The following is a 25257-nucleotide window of genomic DNA, read 5'->3' as shown; positions in this document are numbered from 1 at the left end:
AACCACATTTCAATAAAAAAATATGTACATGAACTTAAGGTGACCTTTTCCGTTACAGCTTTCAAAACCTTACAGGTTCATGAAAATTTCTCTCTCCTCTATACTCCTGAAGCCTTGGGATTCTATATCTCATAAGGACCACATACAAGTGAATTGGCCCTACTCACTTCTATGTCCATGCAGCAACAGTGGTAGCTTCAAAGGAAATTATGGTCTCAGTATCACTAACCTAGATGGTTCTGCTAGTCAAATAGCAGTTTTCCTTAAATTCTAACATCCGTGCTTCCCACACTTCAACCATTTCAAGAAATCTTAGCTTAAGCATGGCTTGGGTCTCAGCTATATTCCATGTGTCTGATTAATACTAATAAGAATCCTATGGCTACAGGGGAGAGGAGAGACTCTTCTTGTTCTGAGCAAAACACACCTAAAACAATAAATTGATAAATAAAATTAAGAAAGCTGTTTGCAACATAACTGAGCCTAAATAGAAACCATATGATGAGAGAGAGGAAACTGAATAATATCTACCAAAGTCTCCTAAAAGATAATTTTTTTAAAAATATAAACAAAACACCAGCACAGTTTCCTTTGTTTTGGCATTAACATTCTATCCAGTTTAGAGAAAATATAATACTTTGGGTCAAAAGAACATAATTGCCAAGAAAAAAAATATGTTTCCAAATTTAATTTTAAAAGTTTTCACAACCATGCACAAGACATTCATATATAAACTCCTACAACTTAAATGAATTTGCTAACTAAACACTGGGGAGCTCTTAACAATAATAGCTGCATTTGACAAGTTCAGTGTGTCCAGATGCCAAAATGTTTTCTTCTAAGGAACAGGGATGGACATAAGCTTCTGAACTCAGTTACTAACACTGAAGCTTTTTAAAAAAAAAAACCAAGTTATTTATTATTTTTTTAATTAGTGCCATTGAAATGTACAGAGGATCCTCAGACTGCACTGGACTATCTGAGGTTTTGAAAGTGATGAGGACAATGAGAACACTATTACAGATATCAATTCTTCATCAAACTGACCCTTTCTCCTTTATGACAAGAAATCCACCCTATCTCTTCTGAAAACTGCTTTCCTCCTCCACCATACTAAGTGGTCCTAGTGAGAGCTGCAGATTATAGTCCCATAAACCCTTTGTCAAAAATCCTTCCCCTGGAATTTATATATTTTTCCAGTTTTACTGAAATGTAATTGACAAAACTGTGAGACATTTAAGGTGTACATTATGATGACTTGACATGTATACATTGGGAAGGCCTCCCCTCATCACATCAATTAATGCATCTATTACCTCATATATTTACCCTTTTCGTGGAAGTGTTGGGGGTGAGAACATTTAAATTCTGTTCTCTTAGCAAAGACAGCGGTATTAATGTAGTCACTTGGACTTTTGGAATGAGTCAGATGCAGATGGGAGAGAGTAAGTTCCTCAAAAGTTGGGGAAAGTCCAACAGCTCTGGGTTCACTTGCACCCTACTGAGTGTGGAAAACTTTCTTTAGTAGAAACAAATGAGGCTGAAATAGAGAAATTGGGCCTAGCCCAGACTCCCAAATGGATTAAGAAGGGTTACTTTTGAGGATTGGCTTAAAGATGGTGTGAGAGGTGAGACAGACACCTCCTCCCAAAACCTCATATAATATGAAAATATAGCAAATACAAGCAATCCTGAAACAGCAGTAGGAAAGAAGACTGTGACAGACTGTGTACATCTGGGGAAAACAACAGACCCCATGGAAAAGGGTAAAGTACAAAAGCCCTCCCCCCACCCTAGCTAACTGGCAGGAGGAAGAGAAATGGAGCAGGAGTGGTTGGAGGCCTAGGACTGCTGAACACCCAGCCCTGGAGATCTGCTTGAGAGCACAAACCTACATTACATGGTGCTCTTGAGATTAGGGGGATTGGAAAGCTAAGACAGGCAGAGTATTTGGAGAGACTGAGATTCTAGCTGCTTCTGGAGAACAGGTACTTGCAACCGTCTGCTACAGGACAAAAGAAAGGCAGGCACTTTGAAAGACTTCCTAACAGCAAGAGGGCTGCTAAAGGGGGAAGGATTACACAGAGCTTGCTGCTTAGGAGAAAGGACAGGTGGACAAAATTGTCCAGGCACACTCAGCCCAACAGGTTGGGAACTTTCAGGAGCTTCAGGTGATCCATCCCCCTGGCTGGCAACACAGAGCAGAGCCCCCCTCCCTCACCACTGTGATATGCAGCCTGCTGCTCCTTCCTCCTGGCCAGCACCGGTTCACAAATATGCTGCTCCTGCCATCACACGAGGCCAACAAGAGGTTGGAGGCTGGCCCCACCTACAGCAGCTACCACAGCATAGCATAGAGACTCTTCCATGGGCACACAGCCCACTGGCCCTAGCACTGGAGGCAGGCACTGCAGCCAGAAAGCAGGAAAGAGCTCTTTCCTCCCAGCAGGGATGAGCACCGCTCACCTGCAACCCTTGCCACTGCTCCAGGGCTGAGAAGCTCCAGAGAGTAGAGCTTCTGGGCACTAGAGGGTGCAACATACACAAAGTTAGTATTACAAATATGAAACATCAAAATAACCTGGTACAAACAAAAATCTCACCACCACCACCAGAAAGAGGGTCAAGTGAAACAGAACTCAGCAATCTTCCTGAAAAAGATTTCAAAACATTCAAGATCTCAGGAAGAAATTCAAGAAAGACAAAGTTTGAAGAATACTGTATCTGAAATGAAACATACAATGGAGGGACTTAAAAGCAGATTAGATGAAGTAAAGGAGACAGCAAATGAAGTAGAAATTAGAGAACAGGAATACAAAGAAGCTGAGGCACAGAGAGAAAAAAAAATCTCTAGAATATTAAGAGAACTATGTGACCAATCCAAACAGAAAATATTCACATTATAGGGATACCATAGAAAGTGTATTTGAGGAGGTAATTGCTGTAAACGTTCTCAATCTGAGGAAAGAGATAGTCTCTCAGTCCACAAAGGTGCACAGATCTCCCAACACAAGAGACCCAAGGAAGACAACACCAGACATATAATAATTAAAATGGCAAAGATCAAGGATAAGGACAGACTTTTAAAACCAGCTAGAGAGAGAAAAAAGATCACATATGAAATAAAACCCATCAGGCTATCATCAGACTTTTCAACAGAAATCTTAAAGGCCCAAAGAGAGTGGCATGATATATTTAATGCAATGAAACCGAAGGGCCTCAAACCAAAAATACTCTACCCAGAAAGATTATCATTTAAATTTGAAGGAGGAATTAAACAATTTCCAGATGAGCAAAAACTGAGATAATTTACCTCCCACAAACCATCTCTTGAGTGGATTTTGGAGGGACTGCTCTAGATGGAAGTGTTCCTAAGGCTAATCATCAGAGAAATCATCAGAGAAAATAATACCACAGCAAAGGAAGTAGCCCAATTAATTACTAAGCAAATGCAAAATCAAATCAGCTACCCCCAAAGTCAACCAAAGGATAGACAAAGAGTACAGAATATGATACCTAATATATAAAAAATGGAGGAGGAATAAAAAGGAGGGGGGGAAAAGAACCTTTAGATTGTGTTTGTAATAACATACTAAGTGAGTTAAGTTAGACTGTTAGATAGTAAAGAAGTTACCCTTGAACCTTTGGTAACCATTAATCTAAAGCATAAAATGGCAATAAGTACATACCTATTGATAATCACCCTAAATGTAAATGGTCTGAATGAACCAATCAAAAGACATAGAGTCACTGAATGGATTAAAAAACAAGACTCATCTATATGCTGCCTACAAGAGACTCACTTCAAACTCAAAGAAATACACAGACTAAAAGTGAAGGGATTGAAAAAGATATTTCACCCAATTAATAGGGAGAAAAAAGCAGGAGTTGCAGTACTTGTATCAGACAAAATAGACTTCCAAACAAATAAAGTTATAAGAGACAAAGAAGGAAATTACATAATAACTAAGGGGTCAGGCCAACAAGAGGATATAAACATTATAAATATCTATGCACTGAAACAGGAGCACCTACATATGTACAAAAAATACTAACAAAATTAAAGTGGGAAATAGAATGCAATGCTTTTAGGAGACTTCAACACACCACTCATTCCAAAGGATGGCTCAACCAGACAGAAAATAAGTAAGGAGACAGAGGCACTGAACAACACATTAGGACAGATGGACCTAATAGACATCTACAGAACACTCCACCCACAAGCAGCAAGATACACATTCTTCTCAAGTACACATGGAACATTTTCAAGAATAGATCATATACTAGGGCACAAATTCAGAAGGATTGAAATTGTACCAACCAGCTTCTCAGATCAAAAAAGTATGAAACTAGAAATAAATTATGCAAAGAAAAACAAAAATATCCCACAAACACATGGAAGCTTAATAACATGCTCCTAAGTAATCAGTGGACCACTGACCAAATAAAAACAGAGTTCAAGCAATACATGGAGACAAATTACAACAATAATTCAACACTGCAAAATCTGTGGGACACAGCAAAGGCTGAGCTAAGTGGGAAGTGTATTGCAATACAGGCCCACCTCAGGAAAGAAGAACAATCCCATATGAACAGTATAAACTCACAAATGAAACTAGAAAAAGAACAAATGAGGCCCAAAGTCAGTAGAAGGAGGGACATAATAAAGATTAGAGAAGAAATTAATAAAACTGAGAACAATAAAAAGACAGCATCAGTGAAAGCAGGAGCTGGTTTCTCAAGATAATTAACAAAATAGATAAAGCCCTAGCAAACTTATCGAGAAAAGAAGAGAGTCTACACACATAAACAGTATCAGAAATGAAAAGGAAAAGTCACTACGGACAACACAAATACAAATTATTAGAGAATACTATGAAAAATTATATGCTAACAAATTTGATAACCTAGAAGAAATGGAACATTCTCTAGAAAAACACAATCTTCCAAGACTGACCCAGGAAGAAACAGAAAATCTGATCCAGCCACTTATCAGCAACAAAATTGAATAGGTAATCAAAAACTACCTAAGAACAAAACTCCTGGACCAGATGGCTTCACTGCTGAATTTTATCAAACATTTAGTGAAGACCTAACACCCATCCTCCTTAAAGTTTTCCAAAAAGTAGAAGAGGAGGGAATACTTCCAAACTCATTCTATGAGGCCAGCATCACTCTAATACCAAAACCAGACAGACACCACAGAAAAAGAAGATGACAAACCAGTATCCCTAATGAACATTGATGCAAAAATACTCAACAAAATATTAGCACACCAAATTCAAAAATACATAAAAAAGATCATACATCATGATCAAGTAGGATTTATTCCAGCGATACAAGAATTGTACAATATTCTAAATACATACACCACATCAACAAAAAGGACAAAAACCACCTGGTCATCCCCATAGATTCTGTAAAAGCATTCCACAAAACTCAACATCCATTTGTGATAAAAATTCTCAACAAAATGGATATAGAGGGTAAGTATCTCAACATAATAAAGGCCATATATGAAAAACCCACAGCCAATATCATAATTAACAGCAAAAAGATGAAAGCTTTTCCTTTAAGATCAGGAATAAGACAAGGATGCCCACTCTCCCCATTTTTATTCAACATAGTTCTGGTGATACTAGCCACAACAATCAGAAAACACAAAGAAATTAAACACATCCAGATTAGCAAGGAAGAAGTCAAACTGTCACGGTTTGCAGATGACATGATATTATATATTTAAAAAAGCCTGAAAGAATCCACTCCAAAACTACTAGAGTAACTGAATTCAGCAAAATTGCGGGATACAAAATCAATATACAGAAATCTGTTGTATTCCTATATACTAATGATGAACTAGCAGAAAAAGAATTCATAAAAACAATTCTATTCACAATTGCATCAAAAAGAAAAAAATACCTAGGAATAAACCTAACTCAAGAAATGAAAGATCTATACCCCCAAACCTACAAGACACTCATGAGAGAAATTAGGGAAGACACCAATAAATAGAATCACATCCCTTGCTCATGGATAGGTAGAATTAATATTGTCAAAATGGCCATCCTGCCCAAAGCAATCTACAGATTCAATGCAATCCCTATCAAAATACCAACAACATTCTTCAACAAACTAGAATAAATAGCTCTAAAATTCATATGGAACCACAAAAGACCCCAAATAGCCAAAGCAATCATCAGAAGGAAAAATAAAGCTGGGGGGATTACACTCCCTAACTTCAAGCTCTACTACAAAGCCACAGTAATCAAAATAATTTGGTACAGGCACAAGAACAGATCCATAGATCAATGGAACAGAATAGACAGTTCAGATATAAACCCAAGTATATACTGTCAATTAATATACAATAGAGGAGGCATGGATATGCAAAGGGGAAATGACAGCCTCTTCAACAACTGGTTTTGGCAAAACTGGACAGCTACATGTAAGAGAAACAGACTGGATTATTAGTTTACTCCATACACAAAAGGAAATTAGAATGGATCAAAGACCTGAATGTAAGTCATGAAACCATAAAACTTTTAGAAGAAAACATAGGCAAAAATCTCTTGAATATAAACATGAGCAACTATTTCCTGGACATCTCTCTTCAGGCAAGGAAAACAAAAGCAAAAATGAACAAATGGAACTACATCAAACTAAAAAGATTCTGTACTTCAAAGGACACCATCCATAGAACAAAAAGGCAACCTACAGTATGGCAGAATATATTCATAAATGACATATACAACAAGGGGTAAACATACAAAATATATAGAGAACTCACACACCTCAATACCCAAAAAGCAAATAACCTGATTAAAAAATGGGCAGAGGATATGAACAGACACTTCTTCAGATGGCCAACAGGCACTTGAAAAGTTTCTCCACATTGCTAATTACCAGGGGAATGCAAATTAAAGCCACAATGAGATATCACCTCATACAAGTTAGGATGGCTAACATCAAAAAGACAAGAAACAACAAATGCTGGCTAAGATGCAGAGAAAGGGGAGCCCTCCTACACTGCTGGTGGGAATGTAAATTAGTTCGACCATTGTGGAAAGCAGTATGGAGGTTACTCAGAAAACTAAAAATAGAAATACCATTTCACCCAGGAATCCCATTCCTAGGAATTTATCCAAGGAAAACAGGATCCCAGATTCAAAAAGACATATGCAACCCCATGTTTATTTTAGCACTATTTACAATAGCCGAGACCTGAAGGCAACCTAAGTGGCCATCAGTAGATGAATAGATAAAGAACAGGTGGTACATATACAGAATGGAATATTATTCAGCCATAAAAAGAAAAGAAATCCTCTCATTTGCAACAACATGGATGGAGCTGCAGGGTATTATGTTCAGTGAAATAAACCAGGCAGAGAAAGACAAATACCAAATTATTTCCTTTATTTTGGGAGTATAATGAAGCAAAACTTAAGGAACAAAATAGCAGCATACTCACAGACTCTAAAAAGGGACTACTGGTTACTAAAGGGAAGGGTTGGGGAGGGGAGGTGGGGAGGAAGGGAGAAGGGGATTGAGGGGTATTATGATTGGCACACATGGTGTGTGGGGGGATGACAGGGAAGACAGTGTAGCACCGAGAAGACTAGTGACTGTGTGGCATCTTACTACACTGATGGACAGTGACTTCAATGGAGTGTTGGGGTGACTTGATAATAGGGGGTAATGTAGTAACCAGAATGTTTCTCATGTGAAACATTCATAAGAGTGTTTATCAATGATACCTTCATTAGAAAAAAAAAGGTTACATTTACTTTCAGCTAAATGAATCCTGTTTAGCACAATAATGCCCAGGTCTTGAAACTTAGTTCATGCCAAAAACTGGGCACTTTAATTAAATACATTAATTCATTAAATCCTTAGAGCTACTCCACAAGCTATACATTATTTTTCTATTATAGAAAGGAAAACTGATGCTCAAAGAGGATAAATTACCCCAAACTTCACATTTACTTAACTGAACAATTAGACTGATTTTAGTCTTTCTCATTGTAGAATACTTTTTCCAGTCTATGTTCCTAAATTATTTGCCTTTTCCTGGGATGGGAACAATAGCCAATGTGAGATTAGGATCCCCTAGTTCATTGGGCTACAAGGAATCACCTTCTTTGGGAGGCTATGTATGTGATTTTGAACTTCTGCCAATAATTTTGAATGAGGCCATCAACTCTATTCTAATACTTGAACTAAACTGTTACAGCATAATAATGAGGTGTGAGTAATAAGCAAAATGAATTATAGCAGATTTTCCAATTTATGATTCTCACTTACTAGACAATATTTCATAGAGTCAACAGGCTCAATAAGTTCTGATTTCCAGAAAAGACACATCAATTCACTGTAACAAGCAATTATTGGAAGTTTTCTCTATGTTCTACTGTGTACTAGTTGCTGAGTAGTATACTGAATCCATAAAAAATAATATTTTCCCTTTCCTGGATAAGCCACTTGGAAGAACAGGATATATACACCTTAAATAGTTTACCAGCAGTCACCAGGAAGCAAATTTTTACTAAAATTATAATTCAGAAAGTCATATGCTATAGTGGTTTAGATGGTAGAAAAATCAGTGGTTGGTAGATGGGAGATTAAGTCTTGTGGGACATGTGATGAAATTTCTAAAGATAAGTAGGAAGTGTAAAGGTAAAGAGGAGATGCAAGGGTATTTCTGATCCTTATTTCATTTGTCAAGTATTTACGGATCTAGTACAAAAGTTGTTATAGAGCCATGTGGGAAGCGCTGTAGCAGAATGTAGAAGAAAGGAGAAATACTCCAAACAGAAAACTAATTTGATATAGGAGATAGCAGAATAGATATATTCAATGACATTAGAATTAAAGGCCTAGGTCCTGGGGAAGGTTGCTGTAGCAAATAATTTGTTCTTCTGTGTGAGTTACTACCTTGTAAATTACAGGATAAATTAATAAGCACTTAAAAACAGAAAAAAACACAGAAAAAGGACAAAGAGATGGTTGAATGCTTTAACACTACTTTTTTTGAAAAGTAAATGAGATAAGGAATAAGAAAAAATTAAGAACCTTTGAGAAAGTTTCCCCATAAACCTACTCTTCTCCAGGTTGTATATCAGTGACATATATCACTTCTCACCAGGTTGCTCAGGTCAAAAGCTCTACAGGAACCTCTGACTCTTCTTTCCCTTTTACCCCATCTGTCAGCAATTCAAGTTGCCTCTGTCTTCCACGAGTATTTAATACCACTTCTTTCCCCCTCTATCTCTACCACCCTAATCTAAGCCATCAGCATGTGTCACTTGAGATTGCAATGCTATCGCAATGTCTTAACAGTCTATCTGCTTCCATTTATGTCCCTCTGACAGTCAATGCTCCACACAGCATAAATTAAAACATAAATTGAACCCTGTCCCTGCCTCTTTAAAATCTTCCAAAGATCAGGATAAAATCTAATACCTTTATCATAGGATTGACCGATAAAGTAAACATTTAATTTCAAAGAACATATGGTCACCCTTAAAGGCTCACTGTAAAACATACGCTTGTAATGGGTAAACAACAAGTTTCCTTGAATCTCAGTATAAGTTCTCTTGACCGACTTGAAATCCAAAAAAAAATCTAACGTGTTTGCTCATCAATCTCCCCAAAAATCAACAGAGGCAAGCAACAGTAAAGAACACTTTAGAGATAAACATATAATAACATATAACAAAAGAAAGTTTTTATTTATGTATCTTGCTAAGCTTACTCTGGTTGGTAGTGTAAGTAATGAATCCAAGTTTATACAGTTAAATGAAATTTTTCCACTGAAGATTTCACTGTCATGTCCTTCAAAAATAAATCGATTACATACAAATAAATTCAGATCTCTAATTCTATTGGTGAGAACTCATAAAGGGTTCCAAGTGAGATCTTTCCTCTAACAATGTATTAGAGAGACTTCTTTTTCACTATTATTAAAGTATTATTGATATACACTCATATGAAGATTTCACATGAAAAACATTGTGGTTACTAGATTACCCCCCTATTATCAAGTCCTCCTCATACCCACTGAAGTCACTGTCCATCAGTGTAGTAAGATGCTACAGAGTCACTACTTGTCTTCTCTGTACTGCACTGTCTATATACCCCGTGACTCCCCCACACCATATGTACTAATCATAATACCCCTCAAACCCCTTCTCCATCCCTCCCCACCCACCCTAAACCCATCCCTCACCTTTGGTAACCACTAGTCCCTTCTTGGAGTCTGTGAATCTGCTGCTTTGTTCCTTCAGTAACAATAAAGCATTATTGTTACACTCTACAAATGAGGGAAATCATTTGGTGCTTATCTTTCTCTGCCTGGCTTATTTCACTGAGCATAATACCCTCTAGCTCCATCCATGTTGCAAGTGGTAGGATTTGTTTTCTTCTTATGGTTGAATAGTATTCCATTGTGTATATGTACCACCTGTTCTTTATCCATTCATCTACTGATGGACACTTACGTTGCTTGCATTGCTTGGCTATTGTAAATAATGCTGTGATAAACATAGGGGTGCATATGTCTTTTTCAAACTGGACTGCTGCATTCTTAGGGTAAATTCCTAGGAGTGGAATTCCTGGGTCAAATGGTATTTCTAATTTTAGTTTTTTGAGGAACCTCCATATTGCTTTCCACAATGGTTGAACTAATTTACACTCCCACCAGGAGCGAAGGAGAGTTGCCCTTTCTCCACATCCTCGCCAGCATTTGTTGTTCCCTGTCTTTTCGATGTTGGCCATCCTAACTGATGTGAGGTGATATCTTATTGTGGTTTTAATTTGCATTTCCCTGATAATTAGTGGTGTGGAGCATCTTTTCATGTGCCTGTTAGCCCTCTGAATTTCTTCTTTGGAGAACTGTCTGTTCATATCCTCTGATTTTTTAAATTAGGTTATTTGCTTTTTGGGTGTTAAGGAGTGTGAGTTTTTATGTATTTTGGATGTTAACCCCTTGTCAGATATGTCATTTATGAATATATTCTCCCATACTGTTGGAAGCCTTTTTTCTATGGGTGGTGTCCTTTGAAGTAGAGGACCTTTTTAGTTTGATGTAGTTGCATTTGTTCATTTTTGCTTTTGTGTCCCTCGCCTGAGGAGATGTGTCCAGGAAAAAGTTGCTCATGTTTATATTCAAGAGATTTTTGCCTATGTTTTCTTCCAAGAGTTTTATGACTTCATGACTTACATTCAGGTCTTTGATCCATTTTGAGTTTATTTTTGTGTATGGAGTTAGACAGCAATCCAGTTTCATGCTCTCATATGTAGCTGTCCAGTTTTGCCAACACCAGTTGTTGAAGGGGCTGTCATTTCCCCACTGTATATCCATGGCTCCTTTATTATATACTACTTGAGCATATATGCTCAGATTTATATCAGGGCTCTCTATTCTATTCCATTGGTCTATGGGTCTGTTCTCGTGGCAGTACGAAGTTGTTTTGATTACTATGGCTTTGCAGTAGAGCTTGAAGTTAGGGAGCATAATCCCCCCAGCTTTATTTTTCCTTCTGATGATTGCTTTGGCTATTTGGGGTCTTTTTTGGATCCATATTAATTTTAGAACTATTTGCTATAGTTTGTTGAAGAATATTGTTGGTATGTTGATAGGGATTGCATTGAATCTGTAGATTGCTTTGTGCAGGATGGACATTTTGACAATATTAATTCTTCCTATCTATGAGCCCAGGATATATTTCCATTTATTATTATCTTCTTTAATTTCTCTTGTGAATGTCTCATAGTTTTCAGGGTATAGGTCTTTCATTTCCTTCATTAGTTTTATTCCTAGGTATTTTATTGTTTTTGATGCAATTGCGAATGGAATTATTTTCTTGATTTCTCTTTCTGCTAGTTCATCATTAGTACATAGAAATGAAACATATTTGTGTATTAATTTTGTATTCTGCTATTTTGCTGAATTCAGTTATTAGTTCTCATAGTTCTGGGGTGAATTTTTTAGGGTTCTTTATCTACAATATCACATCTGTAAACAGTGACAATTTCATTTCTTCCTTACCAATCTGGCTGCATTTTATTTCTTTGTGTTTACTTCCTTACTATCTAACAGTTTAATTTAACTCACTTAGTATGTTATTACAAACACAACCTGAAGGTTCTTTTTTTTTTCCTCCTCCATTTTTTATATATTAGTTATCATATTCTGTACTGCTTGTCTGTCCCTTGACTGACTTTGGGTTTGGTTGATTTGATTTTACATCTGCTTAGTAATTAATTGTTCTACTTTATTTACTGTGGTTTTATTTCCTCTGGTGACAGTTATTTAGCCTTAGAAAAACTCCCCTCTAGAACAGTCCCTCCAAAATACACCGTTGAAATGCTTTGTGGGATGTAAATTATCTCAGTTTTTGCTTATCTGGAAATTGTTTAATCCCTCCTTCAAATTTAAATGATAATCTTGCTGGGTAGGGTATTCTTGGTTTGACACTCTTCTGCTTCATGGCATTAAATACATCATGCCACTCCCTTCTGGCCTACAAGGTTTCTCTTGAGAAGTCTGATGATAGCCTTATGGGTTTTATTTCATATGTGATCATTTTTCTCTATCTGGCTTTAAAAGTCTGTCCTTATCCTTGATCTTTGCCATTTTAATTATTATATGTCTTGGTGTTGTCTTCCTTGGGTCCCTTGTTTTGGGGCACCTCCATGGCATAAGAGATTATTTCCTTCCCCAGATTGGTGATGTTTTCAGCAATTACCTCCTCAAAGACACTTCCTATCCCTTTTTCTCTCTTCTTCTTCTTCTTCTGGTACCCTTAAAATGTGAATATTTTTCCATTTAGATTGGTCACACAGTTCTCTTAATATTCTTTCATTCCTAGAGATCCTGTTTTCTCTCTGTACCTCAGCTTCTTTGTATTCCTGTTCTCTAATTTTTATTTCATTTTCTCTCTCCTCTACTTCATTTAATCTGCTTTTAAATCCCTCCATTGTATGTTTCATTTCAGGTACCATATTATTCAATGTTTGTATCCCATTCCTGAATTCCTCCCTGAGTTCCTGAATATTTTATGTAGCTCCATGAGCATGTTTATGACTTTTATATTGAAATCTCTTTCAGGAAGACTGCTGAGTTCAGTTTCACTTGGCCCTCTTACTGGTGTTTGTGGGATTTTGGTTTGAACCAGGTTCCTTTGATGTTTCATATTTGTAAGTGGCACCCTCTAGTGTCCAGAAGTTCTCCTCTTTGGAGCTTCTCAGCCCCTGGAACAACGGTGGAGGTTGCAGGTGAGTGTCACTGGTTGCTGTCAGGAGGAAAGTGGTTTTCCCTGCTTCCCAGCTGCAGTGCCTGCCTCCACTGCTGGGGGCCAAGTGTGCAGGGAGAAGCCTTCATACTTTGTACTTGTAGCTTCCATAGGTGGGGCCACCCTCTGGCTTGCCTGGTGCAATGGCTAGGGCAGCTGGTTTGTGAGCTGGTGCTGGCTGGTAGAAAGGCACAGCAGGCTGAAGATCATGGTGGGGGGCCTTGGAGCTATGTAGCCAACCAGTAGGATGAAGTGCCTGAAGTTCCTGAAAGTTCCCAACCTGCTGGGCTGAGTGCCCTGGACAATATTGTCCACTGTCCTTTCTCCTGAGCAGCAAGATCTGTGAAATCCTTGCCCCTTTAGCAGCTCTTTTGCTGTTAGGAAGTCTCTCCAACTGCCTGCCTTTCTTTTGTCCCAGAGCGGCCAGATGTGGATCCCTGTTTTCCACAAGTGGCTGTAATCTCAGTCTCTCCAAGTATTCTGCCTGTCTTAGCTTTCCAATCCCATTAATCTCCAGAACACCATGTAATGTAGTTTCATGCTCTCAAGCAGATCTCCAGGGCTGGGTGTTCAGCAGTCCTAGGCTTCCATCCCCGCCCTGCTCCATTTCTCTTCCTCCCTCAGGTGAGTTGGGGTGGGGGAAGGGGTTGGATCCCTCTGGATCACGGCTTTGGTACTTCACCCTTTTCCTTGAGGTCTGCTGGTTTCTTCAGGTGTAGGCAGTCTGTTGCAACCTTCTTTCCTGTTGCTGTTTCAGGATTTTATGTATTTGCTACATTTTCTTATTACATGTGGTTTTGGGAGGAGGTTTCTGTCTCACCTCTCATGCTACCATCTTTTAATCTAGAGAGACTTCTTAAACTGATTTTTAACTTAATGACAATTATAGATCAATGTTTAAAGTAATGATTTGAATAAGGTTTGTAAACCATTGGTACTGTACTAAAACAAACTGTTTGGATTTGACATTGTCTTTGATTTGGTTAAGACATCCTCCAAGAAGGCTGAGGGAACAGTACATTGGAACTCAGTACTATTTTTGCAACTTCTTGTGAGTTGTTATTTTGCAATTTAAAAAAATCTTTAAAAAAGAAAGACTTTCCACAAAATAAATACGCTATGATAACTACATTCATATATACTCATTAAACTATTCCTCCTCAGGACTGATACTAAGAAATTTTGTTTCTAATATATGTAGTAGATTGAACACAAGCAATGGAGTCAGAAAAATTGTGGTAAAAATTCAGCCTAAGGAACTTTCTAGCTTTATAAACTTGGAAATTTTATTTAACTTCTGTAGCTTCAACTTTCATACCTGTAAAATGCAGGTAATAATACCTAAATTATAGTGCTAAGGTATTTAAATGAGATAATATATGCAAAATGCTTGGTAGATTCCTGACATATAATAAGCCCACATGTTATGAACTCAATAAATGGTAGCAAGTTAATTACTATGGATAGTTTTAATTAATAAAATTGAATTTCTTTTGAAAAATCCTGTAACTTAGTCTCTGGATGAGGTCTTTAACACATTCTTATAAGAAAAATCCATTCATAGGGCTCCTGCCAAATTCTAACTTGTTAACCTTACAATAATTAAAGTTTCTTATTGATCCCTGTTTGGAATGCTTACCTCATAAATCCTTTTGGGTATCAGAAAGGCACTTAAAACCCAACATGACCAAATCCTAACTCATAATCTATTCCCCCAAATTTAGTCCTCTTCCAGTGAATCATGCCACCATCCAAACAAACCAGAAACCAAGACATCACCTCACACCTCACACCCTATGCATCTTACCAATTTGATCTCTTGTCTCTAACTCTGCCCACTTCTCTCCATTATCACTTTAGCTCCTGAATACAAGTTATGCTATCTCTTGCTTGCGCCTCCTTAGCAGTATCCCTAGATCTACTTGGACTACCCCTGTTGTCCACATTGCAACTAGAATGCTTTTTTTTAGATATAGAAACATGATTATAATTGCTACCTCCCACCTATACTATCCTCTTAGAAACCTAAAACACCTCTTTTGGGTTTCTAAAAAGAGCTCTTTTAGATTTCTTTTTTTACGTATTTTAGGAGAGTACAATCAAAATTCTTGGTATTACCAATGAATATGGTCCTTTGAACCCTGTCATGCTCAGTCCCTGTGATAGTTAGTTATATGTCAACTTGGCTAGGCTGTAACACCCAGTTCAACACCAAACACTAATGTTGGTGAAGATATTTTGTAAACGTGATTAACATCTATAATCAGTTGACTGTAGGTAAAGGATATTATCCTCCACACTGTGGGCAAGCCTCATCAGTCAGTTAGAAGGCCTTACAAGCCAAACTGAAGCTCCCTGAAGAAGAAACTCTTCTTCAAGACTCAGATCCTGCTCACAACTTTGCAGCCTTGTGGCCTGCCCTACAGATTCTGACCTAATGAGTCCTCATAAACATATAAGCTGATTCCTTAAAATAGATCTTTCTATATATACTATATATGATATAGATATACACACACACACACATAACCTACTGATTATACATGCTTTATATAAATGTAACCATGACTTATATATTAATTTTTCAAACTGTATGTACTTTCTTTCGGAAGAACAATTAGAATTGGTATTATTTTAATAACCATTTTTACAGTATTATATTTAACTTATTGCAATGTTTAATTTTAACATACATATTTTATATACCTTTATATTATTCCTGAGTTTTATTCTTGTTCTTGAGTTTTAGATTGTTCAATCTCTTTATTAGAAGATTTTTTTGCATTTTTTTCAGTTCTTGCATAACAGAAGATATCTTTTGTTTGCTTTCACATGTAAACAGTATTGTAGCAACAGTTGCCAATTCCTTAGTCATAATCTTTCTTTCCCTAAACATTTATAGATTTTGTACCACTACCTCCTACATTTAATGGAATAGAGAATTCTAAGGTCAATAAGCTTGTATTTTTTCTTGTACTGTAAGGATTTGGGCCAATCATTATCCTTGATGTTGATCTGTTTAAATTAAATGTCACTATACCCATATTTGCTAAGTATATTTTAGTTAAAGTTTTCATTATTCTTTCTGCTGTACTTACTGTGGGCCCTTATTAAGAAGAGCGACTATCTGTATGTACTTTGTATTTTCTGTTCTTTATTTCTAATGCCTTCTCTATTATTATTTTCATCTCCAATCTGATCTTATGTTCTGCATTAAGGTAGATTCCAGCAGTTTGGTCTTCATTTGCCTATTTGCTCTGAGTTAGTGGTGATTTCATTCTTTGCTGCTTCCAATGAATTATTAAATTGTTACTGCATTTTAAATTCCATAAGATTCTTCGTGAGCTTCCTCTTTCTCCTAATAGATTTCTATCTCTTAACCAGCTATCATGTCAGTTCAGACTATTATGGTCTCACCAATACATCATCTCTTATCTCATGGAATTCATATTTTTGATGTTTTATTAACAATAGTAAACATACATTATCTAAACTTCACTCTGTAAGTAAACTATATCCTCTCCTGCCTTTGGCTTGTTTCATTCTTCTATTATGTTACAGTGTTGTTGTTGTTTTTAATTCCCTGCTAGTCCCTTAGTTTTCCATTTATTCACCCTTGAATTATGATTCTTAATCTAAAGTTGAAATTCATACTATTACGAAACCTCAGGTAGAAGCAAACTAGACCAAAAAGTACATCCTTAACATACCCCCATTCCTTACCTCTCATTGCCTGAGGCGATGTCAGCTGCAAGATGAGTCCAGGACTTCTCCGGGTAAGCACTGTGGAGCTGGACTTTCCCATAAACCCCTGAAACCAGAAGAAGCAACAGCTGGATAGGAAAATCCTGCAGAGGAATTCAGGCCACACAAGTAAAAGTCATCAAAGAGGCTACTGCGCAGTATGTGATATGGAAACCATGTTTGAAAATGTCTACCTCATCAGAAAAAGAATATTTAGTACTCTATTTTCAGCAGGCCAAATATATCTCACATAGCTATGAAACTTATTCTCTCAAAACCTATAGAGAAATGAATGCTACACGGTATGTACTAATCCAAAAGCCAGACAACAAACCATTCTAATGGTTAACTAGTAAAATTTCCACCATGAAGTGACTCGAAACCATTTGCAATTCTGCTGGAAGTTGACTGGTTTTGATATTGTATGTTATACCCTAGATGTTCCAGAAGGCAAGGGTAATTTTATTTCCTGAGGAAAGAGATTTGGTGCTCTTAGCTTTGCTTTCAGTGGTTGGACCTCATATTTTTTTGTATTACAGATATCAAAGGATAGATCTCTAACTCCTTTGTTGCAAAATATAATTTATTTCAGGCTCATAAATTAAAGTCTTACCAGGGCCATGCTTGATGCAGTCCAGTTTTATTCCTTCAGGTCTTTCCTTTTACATGTTTTATTGCCATTTAAAATCATATGAAGCACAATTCCTCATATCCTAGTAGTCTAAAAATGTCTTGAGTATTAACCCAAGCATTAACAAAATTATGATCATGCATTCCCAATGCATGTATATTTATTTTCTTTTAGATAAATAAACATATGCATACATTAATAAATTCATATATGTTTGAATAGAAGTTCTGACATTTTCTTCCTACACCCAAATAGATTATCTGCATAACCCCAGCCTGTTGCAACCCATTTTCTTTCATATTACTAATCTTGAAATCTAAAGATTTCACAATCTTTCTCAGAAAACATACGAATAAAAGAAGCAAACACCAGTAAGGCATAAATAGTATGCTTTGGATTTTCATTCAACGTGAACCGAAAAATCTCAGCTCATTAGAATCTAGCCAACTGCTTATGTTAACATCCTTAATTTATCCCATACTTTAATTCAGAAAAAAGTTAAAAGATAATAAAAATAAAATAAGTATTGATGGAAATGTAGAAAAACACTCTCACTTTCAGGACATGTCCTAGAATCCATCTTTCACAATAATAGTCTTACATATATATATAAAAGTTTCATAAGATACCATCAACATCATCCTAAAAAAATTCCATCTTTTTCACTATTGGCTAAGTAAGCTAGCCAGGAGAAAAACATGAAGTAATTTAGAGGAAGTTACAACAAAAAAGATATAACAAAAACCAGTTTATTTCCTTAAATTTGATTTATCCAGAAAATTTAGTTGACCAGATAAGCAGATTTCTTGATCATTTACAGTAACCAAAAGTTTACTGTAAAATGAGACCATTTCTTAGTAGTTTCAAGGAAATTATGATACTTAAAGAGATTAAAACCTGTCACTTATACTTAGGATACAAAATTTTAAGGATGCAGTGGAACAGATATTTCATTCCTCATTCAGTTTAATATCAGATAAAATTTCAAGGACACCAGTTTATCCATAAGGCCAGAGTCAGGAATCAGGACAAGCATCCTTGTATTTTCTAAGACAAATTTTAACTCAATGCGGCACTCCTTAGAGCAGAGTGGACTCCACAGGCAGAAAGAGATTGAAGGTTCCTGTCATCATCCATCTAGTTTGTTAACTTGAAGAAATAAAAATATTCTTGGATCTCATATTCTTAAAAAGATATAATAAATAGCATGTATATAGAAATCCTTTGGAAATAGTAAAGCACAATCAAAATATTACATGGCGATGGGCACACATTATGAAACTAGTTTACCAAACTTCACACTATCCTAACATGATTGTTGAAATTTTACTGAGTCACTCAGATCTTATGAAATTAGTAATGCCACACAGAAAAAGTGAGGAAATACTGGAAATATGATAAGTATTTCAACTCCTTAAAATGAGTTACTGTGTGTTTCTTATGTCATGGTTATACAATGCCAGTCCCAGTTACTGTGTCTTGTGAAGGCCAATTTAAAAATACGTATTGGTATTGTGTCAGTATCAAATGAAGAAACTGTCAACAATGAATGTTTCTTTGTAATCTATAGATCTATCCATTTAAGAAATATATCAATAATCACACAATGTTTATAGCAGCTAACATAGACTCTCAGTGCAGACTTTGGTGTCTGACCAATCTGGATATAAATCTAAGTTTGGACACTGTAAATCTGTGTATCCTTCTGCAAACTCTTCTTCCCCTTTGAATCTGTTTCAACATCTGTAAAATGGACATTGTCACAAGAAAGCTGATAACTGAAATAATAAAAATATATATTATGTAGAAGAGTGCCTTGCATTGAGTAGATGTTCTGTGAATGGTCCTTCTCTATCTCTCTCTCTCACACACACACACACACATACATACATACATGCACACTTCAGTTTTAATAAAAACTATTATTATAGTCTTACCAATTGTTCCTGGATCAATATGAATGCCATTGAAACGGTCACAAAAGACTCCTTCTGAGGCTCTAAGGAGAATCAAAAGCTTTTGTTCTTTTTCTAATGGATTTTCTAAAGTACCTGTTTACAAAGAAAAGCATATCATTTAAATTGATTTGAAATTAAAAGAGAAGTTGTGAGCTAAATTCAGGAATGAAAAGTAGATACTGTAAAGTAAACTATGTGGAGAATAGACAATGTTACAGAGATGAAATAAGAGAGGACAAAAATGAGATGCAGTAAACCTCTCTAAAGAAGACTAAATTACTTTTCAGGGAATATTCACTCTTCTTTCTTCATTGGGGCAGAGTATACTTTCCTGACCTACTAACAGTTAGCTTTGGTCATGTGACTTGTTTTGGCCAATGAACATTGGGTAGATGTGATAGTAATGCTAGCTCTGAGTTGATGAATTAAGATGCTTGGCAAATTCTCCCCAGATAACTTGTAATGATGTTCCCTGCCACAAAGGGAGGATTCCTTAAGTAGCTTCTAGTGCCTGAATGAAAGAGATAGGCAGCAGAGCTGAACAGAACACACAAGCTGGTGGAAACAAGTCCAATCAAGTCTAGCAAAAATATTTGTTTCTGTAAGCCACTGAGATTTGGGGATTATCTGTTACACAGCATTATTACAGCAAAACCTGACTTGGTACCCTGTCTGTGGCTGGATTCCCAAATTGCTTTCCATGCATTTTAGCATTTAATTCTCATGAAAACCTGAGAAGGAAGTGGGATTTATACCTAGATTTTAAGTTCATATATAATGAGATTTAGAGATTAAGGAACTTGTCCAAATTTATCCAACTGGTAAGAGTCTGGACTGGAACAATGGTCTGTTGATGCTAATTGTTTTATCAAACAAGTAATAGGTCTAAGCCTAAATTATTTTAGCAGCATAAAGATACAGTCCATTCAGGCTATGATACTCAGGCCAGTTGGGAATTACTTCTAACTTTATTCCACTGATGTAGACAGAGGAGTTTGATCACTTTTACCGAATGGGAATTGTTTGAGAAATTTGCTGAAATAGAGTTAGCAAGTATAGACCTAACAAAGGTTCTTTTCTTCAGAAAATATATCTTAGAGTATAGAGACTATTGCAAAAAAATCATTTTTCAAGAATCAGCTTGTGAGAAGAAAGTCTTCAAAATATATATGGGATCAAAGTGGTTGACAAAAGACATCTGCTATCAGATGGGACTTTCCATTTTAGACATTCCTGAAAATATCTAAACCCAAACAGAGGTTGCCAAATACAGTATGAAGTCAATGGTAAATGAAAATCACCTAAGTGGTCTTTCAGGGGTTATAAAATCATTCTCCCCAGCTGGCATTCCATAGGTACATCATTGGTCAAAAGGCTCACGGTGAGTTTAAAGCTTGGTCCATAGCTATCCTTATATCCAGCCTTCACAGCCATTTGGCTACAAGGAACTGTTGAAAGTAAGGCTCTGAGAGGTAAGCAACACTGCCTGAAGTCACAGAGTGGGCCAATGGGCAAGCAAGGACCAACCCCCCATAGCCAGCATGTGCCCAAGGAAACGTTAAGGTATTCTGATGCTTCACGGAGGTAATGCCAATCCTGAGCCGAGCGACTCCTGTATCTTCTTAGCCAAAACAAAGATGTGCTAGAGCGGAAAGAAGGGAAACAGTGAAGGAGAATGTTAACAAAATGCGTGTGGTGTAGCTCTTATCTGCTTATAAGTCTGTCCAGTAAGCCGTTTTCCAACTGTGTTTCATTTATCTCATGGAGGGTAGTTTAGATTCTTGCGGAAAGAAAAAGGACCTAGCACTAAACAGATACCAAAGAAAAAAAAATAGCAGTTTTTTGCCCTAGAGAAATGTATGCAGAGTCCCATAAAGAGTTTACCATTGCTCTAAAATCAGAGATTAAATCAATTATGCGCCCCCAAAGTGCAGCACACGCGGGGTTTCACAGAAAGTCTGGGCAGAATTAGTCTCTGCTGTGAACATTTGGTATCTGAAATGCCCAGAGTTTGAATCCTTTTTTGTGAAGTAGGAGAGGGCAAGATGCCGTTTAGGGACTGTAGGAAGAAGGCAAGAGGGACCTAAGAGAAGGAAATACATGCTATTTAGCATTAAAATGCAGTGCCTCCTGAATATGCAAAAGCTGGTGAATGGAAGGCCATAAAGGCCACGCTCCTTATTTTATTCTCGAAACTAGCGATGGAAGCCTGGTAAGGCACGCTCACCAGCTCAGGCTTTGTCCCTAAGTGAGAGTAGCCCCGTTAGAGAGAAGGCTCTCAGGACAAGACAGTGCCTCCGTCACTGGCTTCCTCATGAAAAGCTTTCTGGCTGCTCTGCACTGCAGCAAAAAGCATTTCAACCTGGATGAATTCAGATACTCATAATGAAGGGCAAATCATTGTCATTGTGCTGCAAAAACATGCCAGGTGTTTTGACATACATGATTTCATTTAATTCTCAAAATCCTTGGGTGGATATTGTGGACGTTCTCATGAGGAAACTGAGACAAAGAGAGGTTAAGTAACTTTTCAGAAATTACACAGCTAATCAGTGGTGAAGCTGGGCTTACACTTAATAAGTACCACACTATGATATAAAGGCATAAGAAAGAAGTAAAGGGAAGTTGCCATTCTTTAGGATGGTGGTGGGCAGCGGAGGGGAAACAGAATATGTTCCAGATGCTAAAATCACCTGGGGAGATGGAAGAAAATAAGTTCTGGTATATGAAAGATAACCGTTATAATGATTTGAGGACTATGGTACAAATGGATTCCATGAACTTCAAAGGTAAGAAAAAGGGAAAAGGACCTTGTATTATTTTATTAACTAAACATCTTTGATGGATCAGTATAAACCTAGTTTACACTTAAGCCCACTCTCAATATGACTCCCCACACCTGGTAACTAAGCCAGGCCACACTGAATTATTTACTGTCCCCTCCACTCTCTCTGTGTGTGTGCATGAGATTCCCTAGGCTTTTAATCCCCACCCCCCACCACCACCACCCGCCATCCTAACTCCTTATTATCCCTCAAAACTTGGCTCTCCTATAATTTATTTCTAAAGGACTTCCATGATCTTAAATTAGATGCCCCCTTGGGCAGAAAAATGTCTGTGCCCCTGATGGTAGTAATTCTCCTTCAAGGAACTTGTCCTAAAAAAAGTATAAAATGCAGGCAAAGACTGATGTCCAAACTGCACTGTTATCTATTTATAATGGCAAATATGTGTAAATGCTTTGAAATAGCAACTCACTGGAGATGACTTTGTCCATTTAGAAGCCCTTCCTTTTTCCCCAGTTTCCCTGACATGCTCAGTGCAAAGTCCCTAAACAAGACCAAACCCAGCTCAGCTCAGATGCCATCTCTTCAGGGACCCTCCCTTGTCAACTAAATCTGGGTTAAGCAGCTCTCTGAAGGCCATCCTAGCATACCATGCTGTACCTCAGTACTTCCGAACCGTACTTCAAGCACCTTGTACCCGACGACCTCCCTTTGCTTACAGAGAGCTGATTGAGAAAAGGGGCTGTGTTTCGCCAGCAGAGTTCATCTATATTTTATCCCAGGGATAATGAACTAGGTAATTTTAACCCATTCTCTTACAGAAAACAATTAGAAATATGGAGGAATACTCCACAGTAAAAAAGACTCATTTCACCAGTGCTGTAATTTTAATCATATATATGCCTAACACCACAGCTTCAGAAGAAGTAAAGCAAAACTTGATGGAATTACAAGGAAAAAAGATATATCCACAATAACATTGGAAAATTAAACATAACTCCGCATACAATAAACAAAAAGTACATAATAGGCATAAATGGAAAACTAGACCCATAAAGAATATATATTATGTTCAAGCATGCATAAGACATTCACAGATAGTGATATGATCACCCTAAAGCAAGTTTAATAGATTTAAAAGGATTGGAATCATGTAGCATATGCTTGTGGCCATAGCTGAATCAAAAGATGCGATTCATTGTAGAAAAGTTTTATAAAATGAACTATATTAAAATAAAAAGTTTCTACTTATCTGCAGATAACCATTAAGAAAGTGAAAAAGTAAGCCACAGAGTGGGCAAAGATACTTTCAACACACGTAACCAACAAAAGGTACATTCCAAAGCATACAAACGACTTCAGTAAATCAATATAAAACATGTAATTCATCATTAAAAAAGGGTAAGAGAACAGCTACTTCCAAACCAACATATCAAAAAGACAATACAAGTTTAAAAGTGCTCAATGCTATTAGAAATCAGAGAAATGCAAATTAAAACAATTTTGAGATCCCTCTACATATCCACTAAAATGGATTTATGTCTGAGCTCTCTATTTTTTGTTTTACAAACTTCCATACATATGTGTCATATTTCACAATAACAGAAATTTATTAACTGATTATTATGTTCCAAGGACACTCACCGCTAAGAATTTCTTGATCAAAAGAATGGAAACTGACTGTCCAAAAATTTTGTTTATTTTTCTGCTGCAACATACCATTAAATTTTTTTTTACAGTTTTACTGAGGTATAATTGATATGCAAAAACTGCCTGTATTTAAGGTATACTGATCAAAATTTTAGTCACATCTCCCTAATAAGCTTTTCGTCAGGTCCTGTTCACTGACTCCAAAGCAACAAATTGTGTTCCTAAATAATGTGTTTCTGTCCAAGTTAATCTTGAAAGTGCTTAAATATCATGGTTGTACATAAAAGATAGGTAAAGAAATTACCCGCCAAATCAATTTTACAGATTTTTCCTGTCCTCAGAAGTAGGTGACATGGTGATGACTTAGTAAGTTGAGCTTACAGCTGGAGCATAACTATCTCTCTCATGTCGTGCTATATTTTCTTCAGAGAGGAGCCTCTAGAACATTCTTACTATCAGAAACAAACTGGCAAATCGTGCTAAACCAATTAAATTGTGAAGATTTTATTCTCAGTGTATATTTTACCTACTTATCCCTAAAACATCCCTCCCTAAAAGAATCAATCACATGCGAAGAAAAAAAAAAGGAGGGTGGAAGTCTTCCAGCCCAAAGAAATAAGAATGGGTCATAGGAATAACCAGTAGGCACTATTAATTAGCTCAACCCCCTCAGATAGTATTTTTAGTCAGGCTGACAAATTTTTATTATTGGTGAAGCTCCTCAATCTGTCAATAATTGACAGAATATTAAAATAAAGGTAAATATAGAATTTATTCACTTGCAAAATATTTAGACATCCTTAAAACGTCACAAAAAATGTTGAGCTAATTCACTTCTGTAAGTCTCAATTTCTGCTACTATAAAACAGGTACAATAAGAGCATCCATTCTTTGTGAGAGTTGAATGATTTAGTGCCTATAAAAGACACATGGCACAATGTCTGCATATAATACGTGCCTTTAATAATGCTGACTGTTAGAAAACAATAGTAACAAATAGTAGCAACAACAGAGACATGAAACATTATAAAATAAATGCTTAAATTTGGAAATTAAGAAAAAGGAGGCAAGCTCTTTCTAACAAGTAATGCCTTATTTCTAAAGTGGTAGAAAGTAGACATTTCAAAGGTAAAACTATTAGGGGATCACTTTTTTTAATGTCCAGCCCAAGGAACTGCAAGGAAAATGAATTCTTC

The 25257-nt window shown here is 36.7% G+C and overlaps 1 protein-coding gene across 10 annotated transcripts in view; it reads right to left on the bottom strand.

Annotated features, from left to right (window-relative positions):
- The window catches only part of PKHD1 (PKHD1 ciliary IPT domain containing fibrocystin/polyductin), a 421695-nt gene that overhangs the window by 125358 nt on the left and 271080 nt on the right, over positions 1 to 25257 (bottom strand). For all 10 annotated transcript variants that reach the window (XR_012125992.1, XM_073224035.1, XM_073224036.1 and 7 more), the window contains 2 exons: positions 19605 to 19718; positions 17016 to 17103 (listed from right to left, as the gene is read on the bottom strand). Coding sequence is in view for 9 of the 10 variants with exons in the window: in XM_073224035.1 (XP_073080136.1) it covers positions 17016 to 17103; positions 19605 to 19718 (202 nt within the window). In the remaining variant the exon portion in view is untranslated. The remainder of the gene's footprint in view (positions 1 to 17015; positions 17104 to 19604; positions 19719 to 25257) is intronic.

This window comes from Manis javanica, chromosome 16 (genome assembly GCF_040802235.1).
Source record: "Manis javanica isolate MJ-LG chromosome 16, MJ_LKY, whole genome shotgun sequence".
NCBI classification, from domain to species: Eukaryota; Metazoa; Chordata; class Mammalia; order Pholidota; family Manidae; genus Manis; species Manis javanica.
This window is presented reverse-complemented; position numbering and strand designations above follow the sequence as displayed.